Genomic DNA, 26,798 nt, shown 5'->3' with positions numbered 1-26,798 from the left:
CCTGGAGAGTGACATGGGCTACTTTTATCCCGGAAAATCAAATAGTTTCTACGGGATTTTAAAAACGTAAATCCATCAGCTATCAGCTAGTACCTACTCGCTCTACTTCGCTTTTGATGTACCTACCTATATAAAATATTATAATGATAAAAGGATTTCGTAGACTTTTGCTAAGAAGTTTGAAGTCTTAATTCCGTGACGAAAATAAACGGAATTAGGTATTCTTGTATTCAGTCCTCGCTTCCTCCTCTTACGTTGTTTACATTCAGACCTCTTTTGCGGTTCTTAGCATAAAAGGCAGGGGGCGAACATGCATCGCCAGCACGTACGTACTTTAATGCGTAAATGTTTACATATGACTAGTTTAAACATTTGCACTTCCCGCTTTGCTGTTTACTTATCCGGAATTCCTGTCGGAGCCTCGAGTTTTACTTTTTGCGTGAAAACTTGCTTACTTGAGTAAGCAAGGAACTACAAGCTTAATTTGCTATAATCCACCAAACAGACAAATCTGTATAGTAACGTGCAGTATACAATATGCATTAAAGAAGCAGGAAAAGTCCCTAAGCATTACATACCACCAGGCACCACCATCTTCCAAAACAAACTTTACATTTCACTCCAACGCCGGAGCATCCTCAGGCTATTATGTAGATTCCGGAATATACAAGTACATTGTGGAGTCATTCCCGATCCCTAGAAAAATCAATACATATAAAAAGAAAAGTCGTGACTCACTGACTGACTCGCATCAACGCCCGGCCCTAGCTCTTGGACCTAGAAAGCTGAAACTTTGAACAGAGGTTGCCATTATAATGTAAAATAAGGTATAGGATTTTTAGATATTCTTACGGGATAGGGAATAAAGACTATTTTTATTTTTGCTTTAAGACTGAAGCGAGATCTAATTGAACAAAGCCGGGGCGAGTCAGCTAGTAGTTAACAAAATATGATTTTGTTAACTACTAGGTGACTCGTCGAATACACAGAACATTTTGCTGCACCAATTTACGCAAAAGGTAGATATGTGCAAAGTACTCGAAATAAATTGTCCCCCATGATCACACGCGGTAATACCCACAAACGTTTTTAATCTCGGCGAAAGTACCACAACAATTCCGTTGACGGATCCAACAAAGCGTGAAACCTTCAGATTTGCGACGGGAATGCGTGAAAATTTTTTCAATTGAAAGAAATATTCAAATCGCAACCGTCGAGAGTGATATAACAAAGGGACGCCATTAGAGAGCACGGCCGCGATGTCACAAACGGTGCGTTAATAAAATATCATCATCATTTCGCATTTTCATATTCAAAATGGTGGATTTAGGGAAAAATGAAAATATTGACATCGCAATATGAGGCAGTCAAAATAACCTCGGCTTTTATGATTACATTTTCAGCGTTAATCTAAACTATTTTTTTGATAACTTTTGGTTACTATCTACCTATTTGTTTAAATGCTTGAGCCAATATATTATTTTTGTGACCCAAATGTATCTCCCAGTAATATCGAAAAGTAGAGTAGAATTATTCTTATTTTTCAATAAAAATATTGGTGTTTTCGAGCTCGTAAGCGCTTGACGGGTTATCTGAGCACTGCACATTTCTCTATAGCTCATACTAGCTTATGCTCGCGACTTCGTCCGCGTGGACTACACAAATTTCAAACCCCTATTTGACCCCCTTAGGGGTTGAATTTTCTAAAATCCTTTCTTAGCGGATGCCTACATCATAATAGCTATCTGCATGCCAAATTTCAGCCCGATCGGTCCAGTAGTTTGAGCTGTGCGTTGATAGATCAGTCAGTCAGTCAGTCACCTTTTTCTTTTATATATTTAGATTATGGAGGTACAAATTATGCGGTTAGTTGTAGTATCTAGTTAACAATAAAGACCTTTAAATAGTGTTTATTTAGGTACTAGATCATGCCCGCGCCTTTTTTCGCGTGGATTTAGGTTTTTAAAAATCCCGTGGGAACTCTTTGATTTTCCGGGATAAAAGTAGCCTATGTTCTTCCCATGGATGCAAGCTATCGCCGTACCCAATTTCGTCAAAATCGGTTGAACGGATGGGCCGTGAAAGGCTAGCAGACAGACAGACAGACAGACAGAGAGACGGACAGACAGACAGACACACTTTCGCATTTATCATATTAGTATGGATTAAACTACAGCAGTAGGATGTTTTATGTCCATTTTAAGTAAAGTACCTACTTAAATAAAAAGTCGCCATTAGAAACGAGCGTAACATTGATGGCACAAAGGATACCTTAATAAAAATATCATTATCATTTCGCATTTTCATATTCTAAATGGGAAAGTTAGGGAAAATGTAAATATTGGCGGTGGTAGATTTTGCGTCAGGGGATTTAAACGACCGGGAGTCAAGGCTTTTGCGTAATCGGTGTTGGTTACAATTTAATAATTCTAAACCAATTTTTTTTTTAAGTATATTAATTTATACCTGGCTTTTGATTTTTTTCTTAAAATTTAGTGTGAGAATAAAAATCCTATTTTCTAGTTAGTATCTCGAATAAGGCATATTGCTTTCGTTGTATGACTTCGTCCGCGTGGATATGGTTTTTTTTTAAATCCCGTGAAAACTGTTTGTATTACCGGGATAAAAAGTAGCGTAAATCACTCTGCATATGTTTAACTATATCTATGCAATAAGTCACTTAAATCCGTCTGTTTATGACATGGTAATTTCACACGGATGTATTCTCAGACTTGCTTTTTAATAGTAATTCGACAGTAATGTTTGTTACTTTTAAGTAAGTATTTGTATAACAAATCAATCCGCTACATGTTTACCGTATCCTTATCATCATCCGTCAAATCAAATAGCAGACCGCGTGTTCCGCAATCACTTTCACTCAAGGCCGAAACAAAAAACAAAGGAAAATGAGCCTTATTTCAACTTCATAAGAATCGTAAATTAGTTCTTACATGTAGCTTCTTGTCATGCTATAACAAACTCCACATATGGATTATAGAATACCTTTTCCTTTAACGGTTTGTTCTGCATCATTGCCATGCGTGCAGTGTTTGCGTCACTTTCCCTCCTATGGTATTTATTGGAGACGGATGCAGGGTTCTTTATACAGGTTGTATCGCGATCTAGACTATCTCGAGAGAAAGTAAAGTAAAATCTTCTTAATTGTTGATTAAGCTTTCTATCAGAATAGAGTTACATTTTAAATAACCAGTAAAATTAAAAGCGATTAGTTGGCGAAAACAAAGTAACGTACCTACAAAAGTAAAGTACTTTTTAGGGTTCCGTACCTCAAAAGGAAAAATGGAACCCTTATATTTTCACTTTGTTGTCTGTCTGTCTGTCAAGAAACCTACAGGATACTTCCCGTTGACCTAGAATCATGAAATTTGACAAGTAGGTAGAACTACAGCTGACATTTGGGGAAAAATCTGAAAACCGTGAATTTGTGGTTACATCACACAAAAAAAAATTGTGGTCATAAACTAATAATAATAAGTATTTTCAATTTTCTAAGTAAGATAACTATATCAAGTGAAGTATCATATGAAAGGGCTTCACCTGTGCATTCTAAAACAGATTTTTATTTATTTTTATGTATCATAGTTTTTTAATTATCGTGCAAAATGTCTAAAAAATACGACTAGTACAGAACCCTCGGTGCGCGAGCCTTACACGCACATGGCCGGTTTTTTCTTAAAAACAGGTACAAACTTATTTTACACTCGTACATACAAGTTGAATGTTGTAACTTCTCCACATACTCTTAGAACAATGTTTCATTTGCAGTGGATCTGTAAAGTTCTTAACAAAGAACCCCAGCGTAACTTAGTCTAAACAAGCAAGCCAGCTACGAGCGTGAATATGTTGCTTGATTCATCATGTGTAAAGTTTATAAACTTACTCACTTTTAAATAAAACTTGCTCTTGCCATAAGAATGATGTGCAAGTCATCTCTATCATAATAATTAGGGTCCGAGGAATTAAAGACATGGAGACACGAGAAAGCATAAACCCATCGATATAAATGACAAGACATGGTCAAGCGAACAAAAATTTTCACGGTTTAGAAACCAAATAAATCAGCGCCACCTCTGAGATACTAATGAACGACCCGTTTGAAATCCAGACGTCACTGAGGTTGAGTCGATGCCATTTTGTTTATTCAATAACCCTGTCCATACGAATTAATATAGGTATAAGTCAATGCATAAACCTCTTATTTTAATCATGAAGTCGTCATCACAAATACAATGATACAGCGCATAATAAACGACCGAGTCTAATATGTCAATTTAGCGTTATGTCATACCTACTTGCGTTAAGGCGGTGGCACACCAAGAAATGTTAGTTCTTCAGATCGTTATTTATCATCATGATTATATTTATATAGGTACCTACGAGAAGTATTTTAGTAACTGATCATTTTAATGTGATTAGTTACAAGGAGTGATAGCCTAGTGGTTAAGACATCGACCGCCCATTAGGGATGATCCAATCCCGCGCAAGCACCTCTAACTTTTCAGAGTTATTATGTCCATTTTAAGTAATTAAATATCGTCTGCTTTTACGGTGAAAGAAACCTGCATAGCAAAGAATTCTCCATAATATTCTCAAATTCTGAGAAAAGCTCATAATTGTTGAGCTCATAAGCTAATGAGGCGATGGGTTGAGATGATGATTAATTTGAAGGAATATTAAAATAATCAGTAAAATTCTCTACCAATGCCTTCGCCCGCATAATTTTCGTGTCAGTTGCTATTCGATTGAGTTCTAGTGATCCTATTTTGATCAAACTTGCAGTAGGTAGGTAAAATTTAAGTCTGACGTACCTGTATATTATAGTACAGTACGCGGCAGAAAGTAATTTACATCGGCCTTTAGAATGACATTTCGGCTTTTAGAGCGTTGTCTCTGTCACGCATACCTGTATGACGTTTTGTCGATCTCAACGGAGACAACGGATTACTTTCGTCGGCGTACTGTACGTCTCAACTCTCCACCGATTCTGTGGTAAAGTACCTACAGAAAAATGTGCTCTAAAATGAAAAGAGAGATGAGCTCTAAAATGAAAAAGCTCTAAAAGAAAAATGAGCTCAACAATTTATACTATCGTTATAGTATAAATTGTTGAGCTCATTTTTCTTTGTAAGTTCAAAACCGTTATTACCAGTGAGGTGAAATTGCTCTGCAGTAATCCGCGAGAAAATTGAAAACTTTATTGTGAAGCAGTGACGCTCCGTGGAGCAAACAGTGCACGTCAATCCCGCTTTCAGACCTGTAGGTACAGCAAACAATACGCGACACGACCATTGTCGTTTTCAACAGAAACCTTTACAAAATACCTTGATAGGTTCTGGATCTACCTGTCTACAAAATATTGTATAGACTGTACAAGGTGATACCCTCATGAGCAGTTTACCAGATTCTCAATACACCATATTCGCAGTTCACCAGATTCTCCACTCAGCAGATTCGCAACTCCAGCCAGAAGTACACTTAAATACAAATGAAACAAAAACAGATTAAAATTAAAAAACTATACAAGCAACAATAGAAACAATGAAAAATGAATTCATGACAAAATAATGGCCGTAACATCCCGGCTTGCAGAGATTAAGGCTGACATCTATAGAGCGCACTTTGACATTTCTCAGACTTAAGTTTCAGTTAAAACGAGACAGATTTATGCTAGCTATTTAACGCTGTCTCATTTTAACAGTGACTTAAGTCTGAGCAAAGTCAAAGTGCGCTCTAAAGATCTCAACCGAAGAACAATGTGTAAATTATAGATGTACCAAAAACATACCTAGTGAGCCTCGTAGAGTGATACCTGCGGGAATTATTAGGGCTTTAACAATTTGTTTAACTTCAATGTAACGACCCTACAAACAGCTGATTACAGCTCAGACTTAAGACTTGTTTTAAAAGTCTGAGCCAAGTCAAAATACGTTATCTAGATCACCACTCATTCCTCAGATTGGACCCGCATTAGATCATTTTTGCGATCACCTTCCATTACTATAGCCTTGATGCGTATCATGATCGGTAATTAGGACGAAAAATATATCGTGGGTTAAATTGCCAAAATGATGATGTAAATCGGGCCTTAGTTTATTACGGTTATTGTTTGTATTGTTTTATGAACCGGGTATCATCGTAATTAGGGACCAAAATATATGGTGATCTCCAAAATGATAGTGTAAATCCAGCCTTAGCTGCTTAGGGCTTATGGTGTATTTTGTATTTTTTGGTTTTTTACCAAGTGAACGTTTTGTCAACATTATACAATTCACCTATTTCACCCCCTTAGGGGCAGAATTTTCAAAAATCCTTTCTTAGCGAATGTAGTTTGAGGTGTGCGTTGATAGATCAGTCAGTCAGTCAGTCAAGTTTTCCTTTTATATATTTAGACTAGCTGATGCCCGCGACTTCGTACGCGTGGATTTAGATTTTTTAAAAATCCCTTGGGAACTCTTTGATTTTCCGGGATAAAAATGTCACTCTCCAGGTCTTTATCTATACCCATGCAAAAAATCACGTTAATCCGTTGCACCGTTGCGACGTGATTGAAGGACAAACCAATAAACAAACACACTTTCGCATTTATATAAGGGTACGGAATAATTATTATTAACTGAGCTCGTTGTATCTCTAACCTAGGTACATATTTGCTGGGATAATAATTGGCCGCAATTGCTCGGTCCTCTTGTGCCGATTTAGACCCAATATGGCGTCTGGGCTCTCTCAAATTAGCGATGTTGTTCGTATACTAGTTGTGGCTCCAGACACATTGGCTCAATGCAGTGGCAGATTTGCTCTAAGGCCCAGTAGGCCCGGGCCTAGGGCTGCCTGATAATTAATTATTATTAGGGGCGGCCAATCGTGGCAAAAAATTCACTGATGCTATGATAAAAGTTGTATATAAAGTAAATTATTTATGTAGTGTATAATATAATTATAATGAGTGCTGAGAAAGGGGCGGCTGGTACCTGCTTAAGTAATACAATGGCCCCAGGCGGCCTAGGGCGGCTAAGACTACAAATCCGCCGCTGGCTCAATGCACTGAGTTCGGCGAGTGTCGGTCTTCTTTCTCTTTGCGTATTGTCCCCAACACTGGGAGGAACGTTTGTTTGGATCATGGTGGCTTCGGGAGATAACAGGTAATAAACGTGTAAAAAACCATACTTACGTCAAAGTATAAAGTCTAATATTTTTATATTTTTTCGTAGTCGTAATAGAAATCACGTGATGCATTGCCAGACACTTAGTGTCGTGGGAACCCCCGCCACCCGACACCTTTAAACGTTAATAATTTATTAAACTTAATAGGTGTCTGGCAGGGGGTTGCTACCATAGCAAGTGTCTAGCAATGCATGACGTGTTTTTTTATTTTATTAGAGGGTAGGAAACTCGTTCTCTTACCTATAATTTTAGTATAATATTAGATATAATATATTAAGTCCTTAGTTTTAGAAAACTTGTAACTGCCTTCTGCAATACAGGGTTTTCCTAGTGCAGAGGGTAGGAAACTCGTTTCTTGTGTCTAGATTTAAAATTCTAAATTCAAAATAAATTATTCTTATTCTTATTCTTATTCTTATTCACTATAAGCGCACGCTTGACCACGATCACACCTGGGAAGTTATGATGTGGCCTAAGATGTGACGCGTTTGCCTAGAAGGTGCTTATTCACTCTTGTTTTATATATTGTATACCCGGATTATAATTGGCAGGAAACACTGATCACGGAAGAGTGTTCCAAACCCTAGCCATGCGTATTAGGAACGAATTTCTAATACACTAAGGAAAATATTAAAAAATTTGACTTTATACTTTGCCTTAAGATTTGTACACGTTTACTACCTGTTATCTCCCAAAGCCAACAAACGTTCTTCTCAGTGTTGGGGACAGTATTCAAACTTTCAGCTTTTATCAAATAGGGAAGGTGTAGCACGTGCTGGTTCTTAGGCCATAAAGAACCGCCCTGGTCCAACGTCCAAACGCGCCTTAGCCGAGAATCATGAAGCAAACAAGAAGAACCTTAGAAACATTATTGGTTTGCTGATGTAGGTAGTTTATTTTATTATAGTGACCGATATTCACACGGGTTATAATACCTACGTCTCTTATGAGTTCATAAACATACTCAGGAAATAACACATGCTTGATTGCTGACGGCTTGCAGATAATTATTTTGTTTTTCTATGCATTTATTTATTACGAAGAGGAAAGGCCTATTGGTAAATAGTAAAAGAACAATTATTAAGTACTGTAGGTATGGAAAATGATTACAATTTTAATTTCTAAGATTGATTGTTTGTCTTGTTACTCTTGGTATTTTATGATGGCTCCTTTTTTTATTAATAATTATTTTAATAATAAAGATAGTTGGATTTACTTGAATAATGAAGTGTATCAAAAAAGTACTTATTGATCAGTTTCAATATATTCTACCAATATTAAGAATAACTTACAATTATTTTAAACGGCGTTTGGTTATTATTTAGCGACAAAAACCAGCCCCTAAAACTACAAAGTGTACCAGTAGCCATAAATTAGGCGATATTTCCTATTTCTTCCTAGTATCTCAACAGAAGTTCTACAAGCTACAAAAAATCAAGTACGACAACTATTTACCAACAGACGCCCGCCATTGCGCTTTTTATGTCGTTTTTGCACCTTAATATAATGGCAAATAAAATTAGTTGGATTTCAGACAAACGAGACACGCCAGTCGGTTGGTCACGGATCGCAAGTTGCATCCGGTGTGAAAATAGCTTAACTGTCGCTTGGACTTAGGCTTATGACACACTAACTTGCTGTTTACGGCCGTCCTCTTTCTATAAAAGAGTAACTACAAAATGTCGTATTTAAGTTAGGTATGAGTTATCGCAAAAAACGTAGGAATTAAAGAAACCCCCGCCAAGTGCGAATAAGGCTCGCGCAACGAGGGTTCCGCACTACAGTCGTATTTTTTCGACGTTTTGCACGATAAAATCCCGCAAACTATTTTGGACTTACTGCACAAGTTTAAAAAATCTATTAAAAATATGCTCCTGAAAAAAGCATACTTATTACACAATTGAAGATTATTTAAATGATAAAAGAGCGTGGATTTGACCTGCAGCTCGTTCCAGCAACGCACAAGACTGCAAATACTATTTTATAGATGGCATAATCACTTGCGACTATTATAGCTAAGGTTCTGGACAGTCTGTTTGATAGAAAGCTGAACGAAACACTCGATTTTCACGATGCTCAGTTCGGCTTTCGACCTGGATTATCGACTGAGACCGCAATATTAGCCTTAAAAGAGACTGTACAATATTATACAAGGAGAAAGACACCTGTGTACGCCTGTTTCCTCGATCTCTCCAAAGCTTTTGATTTAGTTTCTTATGATATACTTTGGAGAAAGATGGAGGAAGCAGGGGTGCAACAGGAGTTGCTTAATGTTATGCAGTTCTGGTATGCAAATCAGGTAAATAATGTCAGGTGGGGGAGGGAGCTCTCGGATTCATACAGGTTGGAGTGCGGGGTGAGGCAGGGGGGGTTGACCTCGCCGAAGCTCTTCAATCTGTATGTGAACGAGCTAATCGTGGAGCTCAGCAGCAAGCCAGTTGGTTGTTGGATAGACGGCATTAGCGTGAACAACCTAAGCTATGCCGATGACATGGTGTTGTTGGGTCCCACGGCTGGTTCAATCAGGGAGTTACTTCTAACCTGCCAGGAATATGCTACTAGACATGGTCTGATGTACAACGTGACCAAAAGTCAGTACATGATCTTTAAGGCTCCTCGTAAGCAGGTGACATATGAGCCAAAAATTATGCTGAACGGCGCTACACTCACACGTGTGCAACAATTTAAATACCTGGGTCACTATGTTACGGAGGACCTTAAAGATCATGTCGACATCGAGAGAGAGAGAAGGGCCCTGGCAGTCAGGTGTAATATGCTGGCCCGCAGGTTCACCCGATGTAGTAAAGAGGCAAAAATAACGCTCTTCAAGGCTTACTGCCAAAACTTCTACTCGGGTAGCCTGTGGGTCAACTATTCGAAAAAGGCCATAGACACCTTAAGGGTGCAGTATAACAATGGGTTCAGGATGTTGTTGGGCTTGCCGCGGTTCTGTTCAGCGTCTGGAATGTTCGCAGATGAACAGACTGATGACTTCTTTGCAGTAATGCGGAAGAAGTCATCATCACTGCTGACAAGGCTGCGCTCAAGTACCAACTGCATCCTGAGCATGTTTGCGAGCAAAATGGACTCACCAATGCTTGAACACTTTGTTCAAGTGTTGGTGAGGCCACATTTGTAAATGTAAATAATAAAATTAAAATTAAAAACTGTCTTTTTCCCACAATTTTATTATTAGTTACTAACATTAGTTTTTAAGTAAATCTGTCTACTAACAAATTGAGCCATAGATGCTTTTAATAAAAAGATTTTATTTTATTTATTTATTTATAATCTTGTACCTATATCAAATATTTGAAAAGAGCAACCGCCGAGTTTCTTGCTGGTTCTTCTCGGTAGGAAAGGCATTCCGAACCAGTGGTAGATGCATCCGACTATTCGAAAGTACTTGTAAAAGTTTATTTGAATAAAAAAGATTTTTATTTATTTTATTTACTTATTTAACCCTAGAAATCCGATGTTTCTAAAAAATGCTATGTAGGACCAAGGGTTTGGGTTAGGTTTTAGGTCAATTCTTGAATGGTTTTTAAGATGGTAAATCCAAGCACATTTTATGATAATTTATGAGCCATCCCGAAAAATCAAAGATGCCCGACTAGATTTTTAAAACCTAGATCCACGCGGAGGAAGTCGCGGGTAGTTTGAAATAAAACGAATAAAATAAGGAGCAGAATATGTCCTCTTATCTTTTCGTACAATTTCATATTATTAAACAAACATGAGATACCCTGGCGACGTATCCCTGTCGCTATCAAATGTCGTCGTCTTAATATTTAAATTGACTACAGTTTCTTAGAGTCCCGACCCACGTCCTTGTAATTTGTTTCAAGCATTTTACAAAACTGAGGGTTATTCTTGTGGTATATTCGAGATGTCTTCTCGTCCAAAATTCCTCAGTGCTTGATGACCAAAGTCTTCGAACAGTGCGTGTTGTCAGTGATGACATATCGATCCGGGACATGGTTGCTGACTATGGGCCTCTTAAGAAAGCTCAGAGTCCCTTAGCGGACGATGGAGAGAGTTTCTCTATGTGATAAAATCAGAAATAAGGAGATCCGTAGGAGAACCAGAGTAACCAACATAGCTCAATGGGTTGCAAAGCTGTAGTGGCAACGTATAGGCCACGTGTTCTAAAAATTTACGTTGGGGTCCTGAGGTTCTAGAATGACCATCTTGCACTGGAAAGCGCAACATTGATAGACCCCCCATGGGGTAGACATGTGACATAAAACGAGTCGCAGGGAAACGCTGGATCTAGGGGCCCAAAACAGTGGCGTGTGGAAGTCCCTACAGGAAACCGTAACCAGCAGTGGATATAGGTTCGTAGCTTAGCGAAGTTAATGTAACACAGAGTTAGCGAAACACCTCACAGGAGAGACCGTAGCAGTCAAGGACTATATTTATAAATTGACAACAAATAAAAACAAAAAATTATCAAACAAATAGTGATTTTCCGTTGTTTGCACTCAGCTTCAGTTTCCAGGAGTAGAAAATAACTTCTTCATCAATTTCAAACTTCGCATTAGCCCTCGTCTCGCAAGCTAAATCTGTAAATCGCAGTTTCGTCCGTTTCTGCACGCCTCGAGACTTTAAGATCAAAGTGCTTTCACGTTCGAGCGGTATCGCCGAAAATAAACAGTTGCTATACACATAGTCGGTTTGGCACATCCGATTGGGCAATTCTTATTGATAATAAAACTGACCCGATGTAACTTTTACAGCTATCGTCACTTTCATTCGAAAATCCTCCGGGCTTATACGAGCTCTGTAAGAGATTTTACAGCTTACTAACGTTGATAGAATTCGAGCATTAAATAACTTCAGCGCGAGTGTAAAGTGGATCTTAATTGCCTTGTTTCAAAGCTCAAGTTTGTCCATGCACAGCCATCAATACAAGTGGAAACCTTGTGAAATTAAAATACTGGTACCTACTGGTGGTACTGAATGTTAGTGTAAGTTGAATATTATTGTACTGTGTTTGATAGTCGAATTCTGTGAACGTTAATGAGTTGTAAAATCTCATGCTAAGCACACGGTTTAGATTTTAGCACTTTCGTTTGACAATTAAATGATTTCTCGCCTAGTCTGGTTTCACCACTTAAAACCAGACCAAATATGTGTGTAGGTCGTTGGCGAATATTAATCTACCAAGTATCCAATTCTACCGCCCGGCTATGTGTATAGCAGCCCTAACAAGGTACGTATTTACAGTTACCAATAAGATTTTGTTGACTCTAGCTCTTGAAATATATGTTTTGGACTTTAATGTCCAAACTTTAATGAAAAGACTTAGTAAGTTCACTTACCTATGCTGAATTTTGACCTATTTTAATCTTTACCTGCTTACTTTCTCGGAGGAAAGAACTCTGTAAATATCGGACGGCTTTTTGAAGTACCTATATGATACCGTTTTACCGTCTAAAACCTTGAGGAATACGATGCAGCTTTCCATCATATTTTGACGTCGTTTATTTAAAAAATATTCCAAACATTAATTTCTACCTTCAACGGTCTTACCCCAACGAAGTCTTTGCTTATCCCCAATTGTAATCGTGACGGGATTTCGATATAACTCCCCGTATAATGTATTTCAATCATGGCGTATCGACGCGAGATGGAATCGTAAACTGAACATTCCCGCTGGAATCAGGAAATTGCTTAGATAAAATGTTCAATGTTGTTTTAAAGGCTTCTTTAAGCTTAGCAACATTATAGTATAAGGCAGTGGTCCGACCGCCGGCGAGAGAACGACTAACTATCGGCGATCTTCTCTCAAAAAGCGCACAATGAATGTTCATTCTGTGTAAACAAAAGAGATGCATATATATCAAAAGTTGCTCTCTGAGTGTTCACACTGCCGGCGACGACTCGCTTTACTTGTTTTGTCTCTGAGCGGCGAGCTTTCGAAAATAAACTCGCTCAGCGATATTCGTTCAGCGTTGCTCGCTCGCCTGAACACGTGTAACTCTCGCGCAGGTTTGTACATGACTGAGCGACCGCGGGCGAATGGCGCGAGTAATCGCTCGTCGCACTTGCACACTCGCTTATAACCCGGCGACAAAATAATCGAAAAATTATAGTCTGGAAAGCGATGATAATTTGTTTCCGAGAGTTTTTAAAAAGATTTCTCTAAAATTATGCGTTGCAGCGAATTGTACTTACTCCAAAAGTTTGATTCAATTAAGTAGGTACGACCTGTTGCAATAAGTGTTACAATGAATTGAAATCATGTCTGTAGTCGCATATACATATAATAACTAGGTTAGTGGGTGTAGAGCTTCTGACTGCTTTATAAATAAGTATAAAATCTATAAGTTCTTAAAGACCTTCTGTTATCGGTGGTCCAAGTTGTCCTCAACTATCGTAACTAACTACCTTTTTTTTATAACTGTCATTACAATCTAGCCTATGAGAAAGGCTTATGAGTAAAATTATATTAACCTAAACTTATAAACATACTTATACCTAAGAATCGGTCCATTGACTTATTTTAGTTTATAGTTAGGAGTCATTGGCACCGATTCTAAGCACAACCTAATTTTAGCGTATTCGCACCCTCTTCTTACTATTGTAATATGAAAAGGACAGAAGCAGTTTGACATTTCTAAATTTAATTTTTAGATGGTAAAACCCGTGATTTTAGCACGCACTCGCGAACCTACTGTTTAAATTTGTATTGTGCACTAAAATTTAGTCTTAGAGTTAATTAGATTTAGAGTCTAGAATTTAGAGTTAGAGTCTTTAAATGTGAAAGTCATGTTCCGTTCCTTTTTTAGCATTAGTAAAAAGAAAAGGATGCAGATACTCTAAATTTAGTTAAGAGAGAGACTAGAGAATCGGGGCTAATATTAGAATACACTTTATTCTTGTGTTCTTTAAATTGCACTAGCACTATGCTTTCACTTTGTTCGTGTGTTCTTTGAATTGCACCAGCACTATACTTTCACAAAAAAGTAACTAATAACTACTGCATCCAACAGTTACATCATGTAAACTTTGTCTTAATGCAAATGATGTAACGATGTCACCTTGAGAAAACCTTGCGATTTTTTCCTAGCGGCAGTATTCTTGATTACCAAAACGATTAGCGTATTTAGAAGTGTGGGAACGTTTACATGAGCATTGTTCGTTATACCTAATGTTCAAACATTAGTCATGAACCATTTCACAGATAGCACGTGGAAAATCATGTGAAAACCATTTTCATATGTAAACACTTGCTACTTCAAGTAGCCTGTGAAAAATCACGAAGCAAAATCAATTAAAAATAATTCTTATATTTAATCCCGCTTTGCTTTTTAAATTTCGCGTACACATGTTCATTTCATCTACCCGAGCTAAGACGCTAAAGTGTGTGCGGGCGAGAACATTCGCATCGCTGCGTATTAGAAAGAGAAATACATACATCGATTTAAAATGTAAGTGCGAAAATTTACTCTCCGTGAAATATCTGCGCTATTGATCTTGATCATAATTCCTAGTTTAATAATTAATGTAGCAAACGATAAATCACTTTCCGTGAAAAACCGCCTGTGAAATCACTGTGAAAAAAATAACCAAATGAAAAAAATAGAAGTAGCAATAATACCCAACTCTCGTACATGCTCAATGTAAACAACACATTTGCAAACCCTAAAACAATTTCACACTGTTCCGTGGAAAAGTTTTCCGTTTTTATTCCGTACATCCGGTGGAATAAAAGGCTCACTTTGTATTAATAACGCCATGATTATTTAAGTGGTGAACCCTTTTTATATGCAAACTGGATGAATAGAATGTTTATAAAAGCTTATATGTACATAGTTTACTAAATGTTAAAGTTTAATAGCACTTTACATTTTCAATGGATGATATTTTTATGTTTTAAATTGTGCTCCTTAGTGGTGCATTTCAAAGCAATATTTAAAATATACAATTTACTATATTTTTTTGTGGTTATGCATCGATAATGGAGATGATCGATCGATATCTGGTTTAGTTATAGGTCTAGAACCTAGAGCTTTAAAAATAGAAAATAATCAATCATTAGAGAAAAAACTTGCTTTAACACATGTTTGTGCCTTTTCTTGTGACTATCTAAATATATATAAAACGAAAAGGTGACTGACTAACTGATCTATCAACGCACAGCTCAAACTACTGGACGGATCGGGCTGAAATTGGGCATGCAGATAGCTATTATGACGTAGATGTACGCTAGCGACTTTGTCAGCGTGGACTATACAAATTTCAAACTCCTATTTCACCCCTTTAGGGGTTGAATTTTCAAAAATCCTTTCTTAGCGGATGCCTACGTCATAATTGCTATCTGCATGTAAAATTTCAGCCCAATCCGTCCAGTAGTTCCTTCTCCTAGTCACCTTTTCCTTTTATTTATTTAAAGATTACGACTAACTTCGGTATTTTGCAATTTGCATCAATAGTTAAAAGTTTATCTCTGCCTCTTAAGCAGAATATTCTGCACTATCGCTTTAAGCTTTCAAGCTATTTAGCTAAAAGCTAACATAGAGAAAGAATAGAGCTTTTCAATGCATTCAAGGCAGCGTCTGTGTTAAAGATATTGGCATAGAAATAACACTATGCAAGTATAGTAGGGTTAAACTAGTTTACATAAACCATGTTAGGAAGAGTTGTGCATACAATTTATTCTTGGATCTCGAATTACTTATTCATTTTTCTTGTAATAAGTATTTAAGTTCTCTTTATTTATTCTAAACTTTTGGATTTAGGTTTTTTAAAACTGCTTTAACAACTCTTTAATTTTTTCCGAGAAAAAAATAAATACAATCTTTAGGTCGCAATAAGTACAAAACACTGGTCAAGTGCGAGTCGGACTCGCACACGAGGGGTTCCGTACCATTGCGTCGTACAAGATATTTTAAGATTTTTATGTGCACTGCAGCGCCATCAATATGTGATATTTAGTAAATCGGTTTTCGGATTATTTCCTTTACTTATGCTATAACACCTACCTACCTACTAAATTTCATGATTCTAGGTCAACGGGAAGTATCCAATAGGTTTTCTTGGCAGACAACAAAGTGACCTTATATAAGGGTTCCTTTTTCCTTTTGAGGTACGGAACCCCAAAAATCACGTCGATCCGTTGATCCATTGCAGCGTAATATAATTAACAAACAAACTTTCGGATTTATAACATTAGTAGGAGTCAGTGCAAAAATATATTATAGTCTAGACACTGGACCTCTACATACTGTATGCTAATTCGTGTGGCCGTGTGATGGGAACTAAAACTAGAACAATATTACATGAACTTCTATATCCAGTGTAACCGGTTTACAGTCAAAGCGCTTTTTGACTACCGTTGGAATGACTTCAGTTCCGCTTTTTTGCCATCCGTCATGTGAATTTATTTTCAAGTGTCACCACTCTCTTTGCACTTAAAATTGACTGTCCGAATTAAATGTCTCTGTTCCATTGTAGTTTCAACTACCTACATTCTAAGTAAGCGTCATAATTAGTCACGTTTTCATTTACATAACTGTCTGTCCTCTGGTGTGGAGCTAGGTAGCGGAGCGGAGCGAGAAAGTGATGCGGAGCGGACTTGCGGAGCGATAAAGTAATGCGGAGCGGAGTTGTGGACAGTGTTTTGTGCTTTTCCATACGCGGAGCTTGACCCGCTCCGCTGCCCCGCGCTGCTTCTCTGCTCCGTTTCCCCGCTCCGCGTTAAAATGTATAATTTTTTTAAACTAGTCCACCAGTCCTAGTCCACTGAAGCGGAGCGGTAGTTTTATGCAATTCTATTGGTTAATCACAGTAGACAGGCAGCCTAAGTGAGAACGGAGAGGAGATGTGTTCAGTCGTTCGATTAGAATATCAGATAAGAGGAGATTATTCGTTGCGCGCTCCAAGCAAACATAGTTTGGCTCTCATGTGAATATTATCCTATCAAACTCATTGAAAGTTATATTTGTGTCTGTGGTTTTCCAGATTTCTATTAAAATATTTAGTTTCAAAGTTACACGGGCTCCAGGATTTTACATAAAAATGTACCTTTGAAACTAACCATTTTTACAAAAATCTGACAAACCAAAGACACAGATACTATGCCCGTTTATGTCCACTTGGACGGTAAATTACAATTTTTAGTAGTATCTAAGTTTTTCTTGGAAATATTTTATTTTACTATTTATTGTTAAATTAGTTTTGTTAGATAGTTATTTAGATAGATTTGTAGACAATAATGGTACTATTAAGAGTGGTTTAGATGTAATGAATATTATAATATCTCGAGCGAGCACAAGGAACGCGGGTGCACGGATAAACCCGACCAGGTTTTTGCATCGGTATGATATCTGTAATGTAGTATTTAAAAATGTATGTTTGTTTTTAAATAAATAAATAAATAGTATTGGTATATACAGGAAGATTTTTTTGGTTTTGCACAAATTTTTTTTGGTGGTTCTGTATCGTTAATAGAACACATTTCCATTCATAATTTTGTACCTTTTTTGAAATAATTTTTTTACCTTAAAATAAGCAAATCATGGTCATACTATTCGTAAACAAAGCACGCTATAAGCACACTAGCTAACTCTGACGTTTTCCCTTTAAAAAAAGTACCAAGTTCGCATCTTTGACGATATTAAAGCGCGCAGAGGTCAACGGCCGCCGCGCGCGTTATCGGGTGTGAGTGCGTGTATTAATCAACAGCTGAAGATAACGTTTGTATGGTGACCCTAATCATCTGTTCAAAAGTGGATATCTTTGGTAAACGATAACTTTGGTATTCTTAAGTAAAATAAAAAAATAAAAAATACGTGTTAATTAAATTTCGTTTCTATACAACATAAAAAAATATGTGCAAAACCAAAAAAATCTTCCTGTATATATTATTTGTATAACGGTCAACATGCTTCTTCAAACGCTATTGTGACGTAAAAGTCGTCACGTGAAAATGCTCTCAAAGGAATAAGAGACCATTTAACTTTTCCAACGTATTTAGTACAAAGGCGAAGGTATCGAGCTTTCAATGCAGCAATGCTCAATGGAACTTAAATGAAATTGTACGTATATTTGACTGGCTTCATTTCATTTAGTTTGAACTTGTGTAGCTACTGCATTTAATTTACTGTAGGTATTTCTATTGCCAAGTGTCCATTAGCAGTAAAACTTTGTCTACTGAATTTCATTATTAGTTTGTAACAAGTACCAACGTAGATATTATTTTTGTAGAAAAAACCGCCCAAGTGCGAGTCAGACTCGGGCACCGAGGGTTCCGTACTAAATTCGTGTTTTTTCGTCATTTTGCACGATAAATCAAAAACTAAGACAGACAGACACTGAAGTGTTCCGGGTCCGTTTCTCCTTTTGAGGTGCGGAACTTGTTCCACTGGCATAACACTGGCATACATCTTTCTAGTTCACTTTTACGTTTACTTACTTTTTGTTGGCAAAAACGAGAACAAACGACATCGTAAAAAATTAGACTATAAAATCTTCTTTAAGTTCCGCCATATAATCTCAGCGGCTTATACACAATGCAAACTAGATGTTACAGGATAGATACTTGCAGAATAATATTGGTGTAAAATGTTGGCTCCGAGTTCTGCTTTAGGCAGTGGTCCGACCGCCGACGATGAACGAGAAACGAGTAGAACTAGAAACTGTAAATGAGTTGGCGATCAGCGAGAAGCGAGTGTGTAGTTTCGATAGTTTTCTCGCCGGGCTATAAGCGAGTGTGCAAGTGCGACGAGCGATTACTCGCGCCATTCGCCCGCGGTCGCTCACTGCTCAGTCCTGTGCAGACCTGCGCGCGCGTTACATGTGTTCAAGCGAGTGAGCATCGCTGAACGAATATCGCTGAGCGAGTTAATTTTTGAAAGCTCGTCGCTCAGCGACAAAACTAGTAAAGCTATTCGTCGCCGGCAGTGTGAACAGCCAGAGAGCAACTTTTGATATATGCATCTCTTTCGTTTTCACGGTATGTACATTTATTGTGCGTTTCTTGAGAGAGCAAATCGCCGATAGTTAGTCGTTTTCTCGCCGGCGGTCGGACCACTGCTTTAGAATTGAGCGGTGCCGGTGGGGCGAGCGGCTTTAGCATCGCTGATAACGGTTACGTGGCTGGTAACTTTATCACCTTATGGTCTGCACAGACGGCGCAGCGGCCAACGCGCGACAAAAACACGGCAGAGCAATACACAAACGAGAAACAGCCTTAGTCATCGATATAAATGACAAGATATGGTCAAGCGAACAAATTTTTTCACGGTTTAGGATCCAAATAAATCAGCGCCATCTCTTAGATACTAATCAACGACCCGTTTGAAATCCAGACGTCACTGATCACTGGCATTGGTGCTAAAGCACCACTGAGTCGGTGCCATTTTGTTTGTTCAATAACCCTGTTCAATGGCCATAGTAGATATTACCAACGTTAATAGGATTCGAGCGTCGGAACACTATAGTATCAAAGTAAAATAGATCTTAACTAGCTTATGCCCGCGACTTCGTCCGCGTGGAGTACCTAAACAAATTTTAAACCCCTATTTTACACCCTTAGGGTTGATCTTTAACAATGAGATTTTAACATAATTATGAGCTTAATAAAATATGTCATACTGCTAATTTCAAAAATATTAACTACTTCACGATTCTAACTTCAAAACTGACAGACTTTCATACAAACTTCAAACCCCTATTTTACCCCTTTAGGGGTTGAATTTTGAAAAGTCCTTTCTTAGCGGACGCCTACGTCATAATAGCTATCTGCATGCCGAATTTCAGCGCGATCCGTACAGTAGTTTGAGCTGTGCGTTGATAGATCAGTCAGTCACCTTTTCCTTTTATATATATAGATTACCTTGTTTTCAAGCACTAACTCGTCCAAATATCTACAGCCAAGCGCTCTACGCGGAAACCTTGAGAAATTACAATCGATGACACTTGATTTGACTTTACTCTGACTTTATATTTATAGGCATAGCATAGTACCGAAACACGCGTATTAAGTCGAGGCTATTATCAATTGATGAATTCAGTTGTGACAAATTGCGTAAAAGCAACCGGCTGAGATTTCAGTTGCCCACAAGGTATAGTGTATTGTTATTAATTGTTACATATTGTAACTTAAGATTTGAAAAGAGCAACTGCTGAGTCCCTTGTCGGCTCTTCTCAGTAGAATCTTCATTCCAAACCGGTGCGGTGTTAGTCACAGACATAGTATGAGATACAGTATGACACGTCTGTCTAGGCCTTTACGTGGCTGGTAATTTTATCACCGCTGAGACAATATCGCCTTATTCCTGCCGACAGATAGGATTTGCGAGGAGCAAGTATAGATAATTCCCTCGTGTAGAATGTGAGGTTTATTTAAGGTTAGGATAGTTTTGAAAACAAATTTTATTTAGGCTTTTCTACAAAGAAGGGATGATAAATGCTACACCGTGCTCTGGCCAAGCCGAGTCATGGCTGTGTAGTTGTCAAAACTTTTTTGAGGTGAGGGAAGTGGGCAAGACACAGTATAACATGAAATCCATACTTAATATTATAAATGCGAAAGTGTATCTGTCTGTATGTCTGTCCATCTGTCTGTCTGTCTGTCTGCCCAGCCTTTCACGGCCCATCTGTTCAACCGATTTTGACGAAATTTGGTACAGCGATAGCTCGCATCCCGGGGAAGGACATAGGCTACTTTTTATCCCGGAAAATCAAAGAGTTCCCACGGGATTTTTAAAAACCTAAAACCACGCGGACGAAGTCGCGGGCATCAGCTAGTACGTTATAATTTACAACAATGCTAGACATACTAGAATTTTTGAACCATTGACCAGGCCCAGGCATAGTCTAACCTAATAACATAACATAAATCCACTCTAAAAAGATGCCGGCGCGTTGTATTTCGTAAAAAAAGTTTAATTTCCAACGCATAAATGTAATTCAAATTTTATAACAAAATGTTTACATCAAAGTATAATAATAAGAAAACTGCCTACTTGACCGTTACACAGAAAAAAATTATATCGTATCGGTAAATAGTTATTTCTCATTTTTTTTTTATTTCTAGTAATGTTATTGCATAGTAGCGTAGTAAGCAAATGATTTCATAAGCTTATGTCAGAGTGCTATAGACTCTATGACATGTTTTATTTCTAAATAATGTAAAGGCAATGTTGCATTTTGTATCTCCCAATGTCACATAATAACTTTGATATATATATTGCGTCATTATATATATATATCGATCAAACACAATACCATCTCGTCCTTACTTAGTGCAAAGCAAAAGTGAAGTGAAATAAGGAATGCAGTGATGGAATTTATAACTAATCTTGGTACGTTGAAGATAGTGAAAATGATCGTGCTTTCAAATATATTCCGTGGAAGCCACCCACCGCGGCAGCTACCCAGTGAATTAGCCGAAAAATGTGCGAAAGAGAAACAGTCTAATCTAGTGTCACAAAGTTCGTTAAGGTACAAACAACGGACTAAAACTCACGACAACATCAACGAGACTCTAAGAAATGAAAATGAGTCGAAAACTTCGGTTAGTGATAAAAGACTTTCGAACAGTGTGGATGCCATAGTTACACACAAAGATGCCAAAAGTAAAGTGATATGTAGTGCCAAAGGTTTATTAGAAACAAATTTAGATGATTTATTTAACGATGTACAGAAGATAGACGGTTGGGTCGTCGAACCAAAGAGTTTGGGTGCAAGTGAGCCGACTTTAAGCTTTAATGAGAATACGAGAGCTGTTAGTAAGCGGGAATCTCTCGTGTCAGACAATGATAGTGATGGTGATACGGCGACTGACAGCGATTGTATGGACGATGCGATTCGCCAGCAGAGGAAATGTATGGGCGCGCGGCGATTTGGACACATGCTTAGAAGAGTTTTGTCTCGAAATGGTAAGCTAAATTTTATTTGCCATATATTTAAAAACCTTTTTCTTCTTCTAACGCAGTCAGATAAAAATAGGAATACGGCATTTGCCTATGTAAAAATAAACTATTTCTCAGTGATTATCAAATAGAGGGTCTTCCAAAATATGTAAAATCCACGTCCTTTGTTAGTTTTAAGTGTAATAACCATTTTAAATGATTGATTAAACAAAAAAGTACCTACGTCAAATCATTGTGACGTCACATGCCAGTATTTCATAGAAACTCGCATACGAAGCGCGTGTTTGAACATTTGATAAAAAGATACTGATTTGACTAGTTGTCAAATACCGGATTGGTTTATTGGCATCGATATAAATGATAAGATATGCTCGAGCGACCAAAATTTTTCACGGTTTAGAAACTAAATAAATCAGCGCCACCTCTTAGATACTAATGAACGTCACTGAGGTTGCATTGGTGCATAAGCACCAATGAGTCGGTGCCATTTTGGTTCAACCCTGTCCATACGAAGTAATATACCTATAAGTCAATGTTTATTGGTTTTAGCGTTTAAACTACCGTGAGTGATTTCCATTCTAAATAATATCTGTTCCGGCTTTACTCACGTGTGTAGTCGACGTTAGCCCGACTAGTTTCGAACCTTTCGTTCGTTTTGACTTCAAAACCGCGGCGCGTGCGCGAACGGACTCCCTTGAAAAAGGACCCCGTATGGGTTCGAAACTAGTCGGGCTAACGTCGACTACACACGTGAGTAAAGCCGGGACAGATATTGTTTATTGGTTTATTTATACAAATTGGTTTTGGTTTCATCTACGGATGAAACCGTACCGTAGATACATATATTATTTAGTATGGACGGGTAGGAAAAGAAACGTTTCCGTCCCTTTTCCGTCCATAATTCTTAAATGACAGATTTGCATACAGTTTACTTACACAAGGGTTACACAGTAAAAAGTCAGTCACAAACTTGCATTATTTGAAAAGGTTATTTTACAAAATGTTATTAGAAAATTATAATTATACCTACTCTCATAACTCTAACAATGCCTGCATTGAAGATCAGGCACACGTAACTTTCATCTACTCACTGCAACAGTTTAATAACAAAGACTGTTGCCATCGATATAAAAAGATTCTATATCGATTACTGTTGCAGTAAAAATAAAACTGATAAAGAACTAGTGAAATGCTAATGCAAGTGTTCTGTGCGATATCTTAAAACCCGGTTTTATGCATCGATTTTCGATTAAATCTCGATTAGAATTGCGCAATGCAAACTGGACTGTACTATACGTATTGCGTCTCTACATTTATTCCTTTCTTTGTTTGTCTTTGATATGACATAGTACCTATAAGTACGCGACAGGTCGAGATGGCAATCGGGATATGAAGTGGGGGGGACGCCCCCTGCGCTCGGCCGCACCGGTACTTCAGTGTGTATCGGAGCGCAGTCAAGCGCATGCCTAATTAGTTAAAAAAAAAATATCAAATACTTGAAATGAGCTTATCTTACATTTTTTATCTCGATTCGAAGCGCTCCACGATCTCCTATCTTTACCAACATTTAGAATGCGCAGAAAACACGTCAAATTGTGGTCAAGATTTTGTGGCAACTCACGGACTTGTAGTAACTAGATGCCGTCCCGTCCTTGTACTACGGAACCCTAAAATCAACAATGTCAGTCAATTCAATGAATGATCATTCATGAAGTCGCGGGCTTGATCAAGTAATCATTATAATTTTTTTACGGAACTTTCCGAAGTGACAAAAGAGTAAAAAGCACCGAGTTACTGGAGGGCTTGTTGAATTGAGTGGTGGCGAGGTCGTTCGTTGATTTATCAGGGTTCCGTATTCGAAGGGTGCCAACGCGAAGGGACCCTGTTACTAAGTCTCCGCTGTTCGTCCGTCTGTCCTTCTGTCTATCACCGGGTTGTATATCATGAACCAGGGATAATCCTCCACCTCCCGTGGCCCCAACCTGTCAGTTATATGGGCCGAATCGCAGGAGGGCATCCTTTCGGTACTTGCTCTTGGCGTTTTTCCGGGGCGCCTTCTTTACTCCATACAAATTATTTAATCTCTCCTCCTTGTCCCTTATGCTCGCTCTCCCCCCTTGGGAGCTAGATGTAACTAACACAGCTGAGATCTTTGCTGCTGCCCTCTGTGGTTCCGGCCTGGCTGCCGCCGCCGCTCCGAGCTACTTATATCATGAACCGTAAATTTTCACAGAGTGTGTATTTCTTATACCGCTTTAACAACAAATAATAGAATTTCAAAGTAGCTGCCATGCAAATGAAAAAATAAAAAAGTGTTATGTCTTGTATGATGGTATAGAACTCAAGTCCAAACCATCCAATCTTTCCAAGAGACATAGACCTTTCCAAGAGCGCGCCACCAAACACGGACCTCCGCTTTCCTCATCCATCCGCTCCCCACCGCCTTCTTCAGGTCATCGGTCCAGCGGGCTGGAACTCGTCCTACACTCCGCTTACCGGTACGCGGTCTCCACTCCAAAACACGTCTGCCCCATCGGCCGTCGGATCTGCGACAGACGTGACCTGCCCATTGCCATTTCGGCTTGCTAATCCTTTGAGCTATGTCGGTCACTTTTGTTCTTCTGCGAACTTCCTCGTTCCGGATTTTATCCCTGAGAGTGATACCTAACATAGCTCGCTCCATAGCGCGCTGAGTGACTTTTAGTTTGTGGACGAGGCCAACTGTCAATGTCCACGGAACTCAAGTGTGCGAGTCCAACTCGGACTTGGCCGGTTTTATTTGTTTTCGATTGTGGCAAATTGGTCGGTTGATTGAGACGGCCGCACAATCACGTTAGGTCGCCGGCGACCTCGTCTGCGCTTTAGTTTTGATTGTTTTGATTCTTCTTATTGTACAGTACATATAACAAGACATCTTTATATCTTCCTAGACCCGTTTTGCACTTATGACTATAAGTGGAGTGAACTATAGTATAGCTAAACTCGGTTAGATCCGGAATCGACGATCTGTAAAATATTAGCCTAGGGGCGGGACAACCCTCCACCTCCCATGGACCAACCTCTCGGTTATATGGGTCGAATCGCGGGAGGGCGCCTGTTTGGTACTTGTTCTTGGCATTTTCCCGGGGCGCCTTCTTGACTCAATACAAATTAATTTGTCTCTACCTTGTCCCTTATGCTCACTCTCCCCCCTTGGGGGCTAGACGTCACTAGCACAGCTGAGATCCCCGCTGCTGCTCCTCCGTGGTGCCGGCCTGGCACCTGTACGCTCCGAGCTGCTTCGCTAGGGGTGACGTGAGTGAAATCAAAAGTACCTAGTCGTTTCCTAGCCTACTTAGGGTCTAATGTAGGTAACAACTAACATTTGACGCCAGCTAGTGTAGTGTTGCTATAGCCAGTGTAGCAGCTGTAATAGCCTAGTGGTTAGGACGTCCGCCTTCTAATCAGAGGTCGAGGGTGCGATCCCGGGCACGCACCTCTAACTTTTCCGAGCCATGTGCGTTTTAAGTATGTAATATATCACTTACTTGACCAGTGAAGGAAAACATCGTGAGGAAACCTGCATGCCTGAGAGTTCTCCATAATGTTCTCACTCAAAGGTGTGTGAAGTCTACCAATCCGCAGTTGGCCAGCGTGGTAGACTAAGGCCAAACCCTTCTCACTCTGAGAGTGCATGAAGATAGATTAGGTAGTTATAACAAGTTTCTCTACTATTGTCTATTAGTTCCATACAAATACATAAATACATTAGAGTTGGGTGCTAAATGTTTTGCCGCCAAGATAATAACGTTAGGTATTTGCGGAAACGCTCGCTGGTTTATCTTGTTGATTAACGTTCTCCTAATATCCGCAATAGCATTATCTATAGGTACTGGCTTAATGCTACATTTCTGTACGTGAGGGTTCATGTGGGTAGACTGGGTAGTGCCTACCTAAAGTAGAAACCTATTTAACTGTTGATTGCTCAAGCCTAGATACAATACGCAGCAGAAAGTAATGTACATCCACCTTTAGAAGGAGATAGCAGATTTGTAGAGCATTGTCTATGTCGTTGAGACTGACAAAACGTCATATAGGTATGAGTGACAGAGACAACGCTCTACAAAGCCGAAATGTCATTCTAATGGCCGATGTACATTACTTTCTGCCGCGTACTGTAGCATAGTGATTAAAACGTCCGCCTCCTATGCGGAAGGTCGGAGGTTCGATCCACGCACCTATAATTTTTCGGAATTAAGCAGTTTCATATCACTTGGTTTGACGGCGAAAGTAAACATCGTGAGGTAACAATGGCATGCTTGAGTAGTAATAATTGTTATGAGCCTCAACCATATTATAAATGCGGAAGTGTGTTTGTGTGTTTGTTTGTTGGTTTACTGGTTTGTTAGTTTGTTCTTCAATCACGTCGCAACGGAGTAACGGATCAACGTGATTTTTGCATGGGTACAGTTAAAAACCTGGAAAGTGACATAGGCTACTTTACTTTTTATCCAAAGAGTTACCACAGGATTTTTAGAAACCTGAATCGAACACGGATGCGGAGTAGTGGCCATCAGCTAATTAATACCTCAATAAGAACACGAAGAAGAAGATTTTGTTCCGTCCCGTGAGTAGTCCATAGACATGCATAGAGGTTGTTGTTTTTGGCAAATAAGCTGCGGACATAAACTAGTCCGTCGCAACGGAAGCAATCGCCTAATTGTTAGTTATAAATAACGTTACCTACATTTA

At 38.7% G+C, this 26,798-nt stretch overlaps 1 protein-coding gene across 3 annotated transcripts in view; it reads left to right on the top strand.

Moving 5' to 3' along the window:
• Positions 1-26,798, top strand: part of aPKC (protein kinase C iota type) — a 269,251-nt gene that overhangs the window by 27,571 nt on the left and 214,882 nt on the right. Inside the window, exon 3 of one of the 3 annotated variants that reach the window (XM_069504908.1) lies at positions 21,439-22,073. The exons of the other annotated variants lie outside the window; for them this stretch is intronic. Coding sequence (XP_069361009.1) covers positions 21,476-22,073 — 598 coding nt within the window. The 5' untranslated portion in view covers positions 21,439-21,475. The remainder of the gene's footprint in view (positions 1-21,438; positions 22,074-26,798) is intronic. 3 annotated transcript variants of the gene reach the window in all.

The sequence above is a fragment of the Maniola hyperantus genome, chromosome 19 (genome assembly GCF_902806685.2).
Source record: "Maniola hyperantus chromosome 19, iAphHyp1.2, whole genome shotgun sequence".
Taxonomy (NCBI): Eukaryota; Metazoa; Arthropoda; class Insecta; order Lepidoptera; family Nymphalidae; genus Maniola; species Maniola hyperantus.
This window is presented reverse-complemented; position numbering and strand designations above follow the sequence as displayed.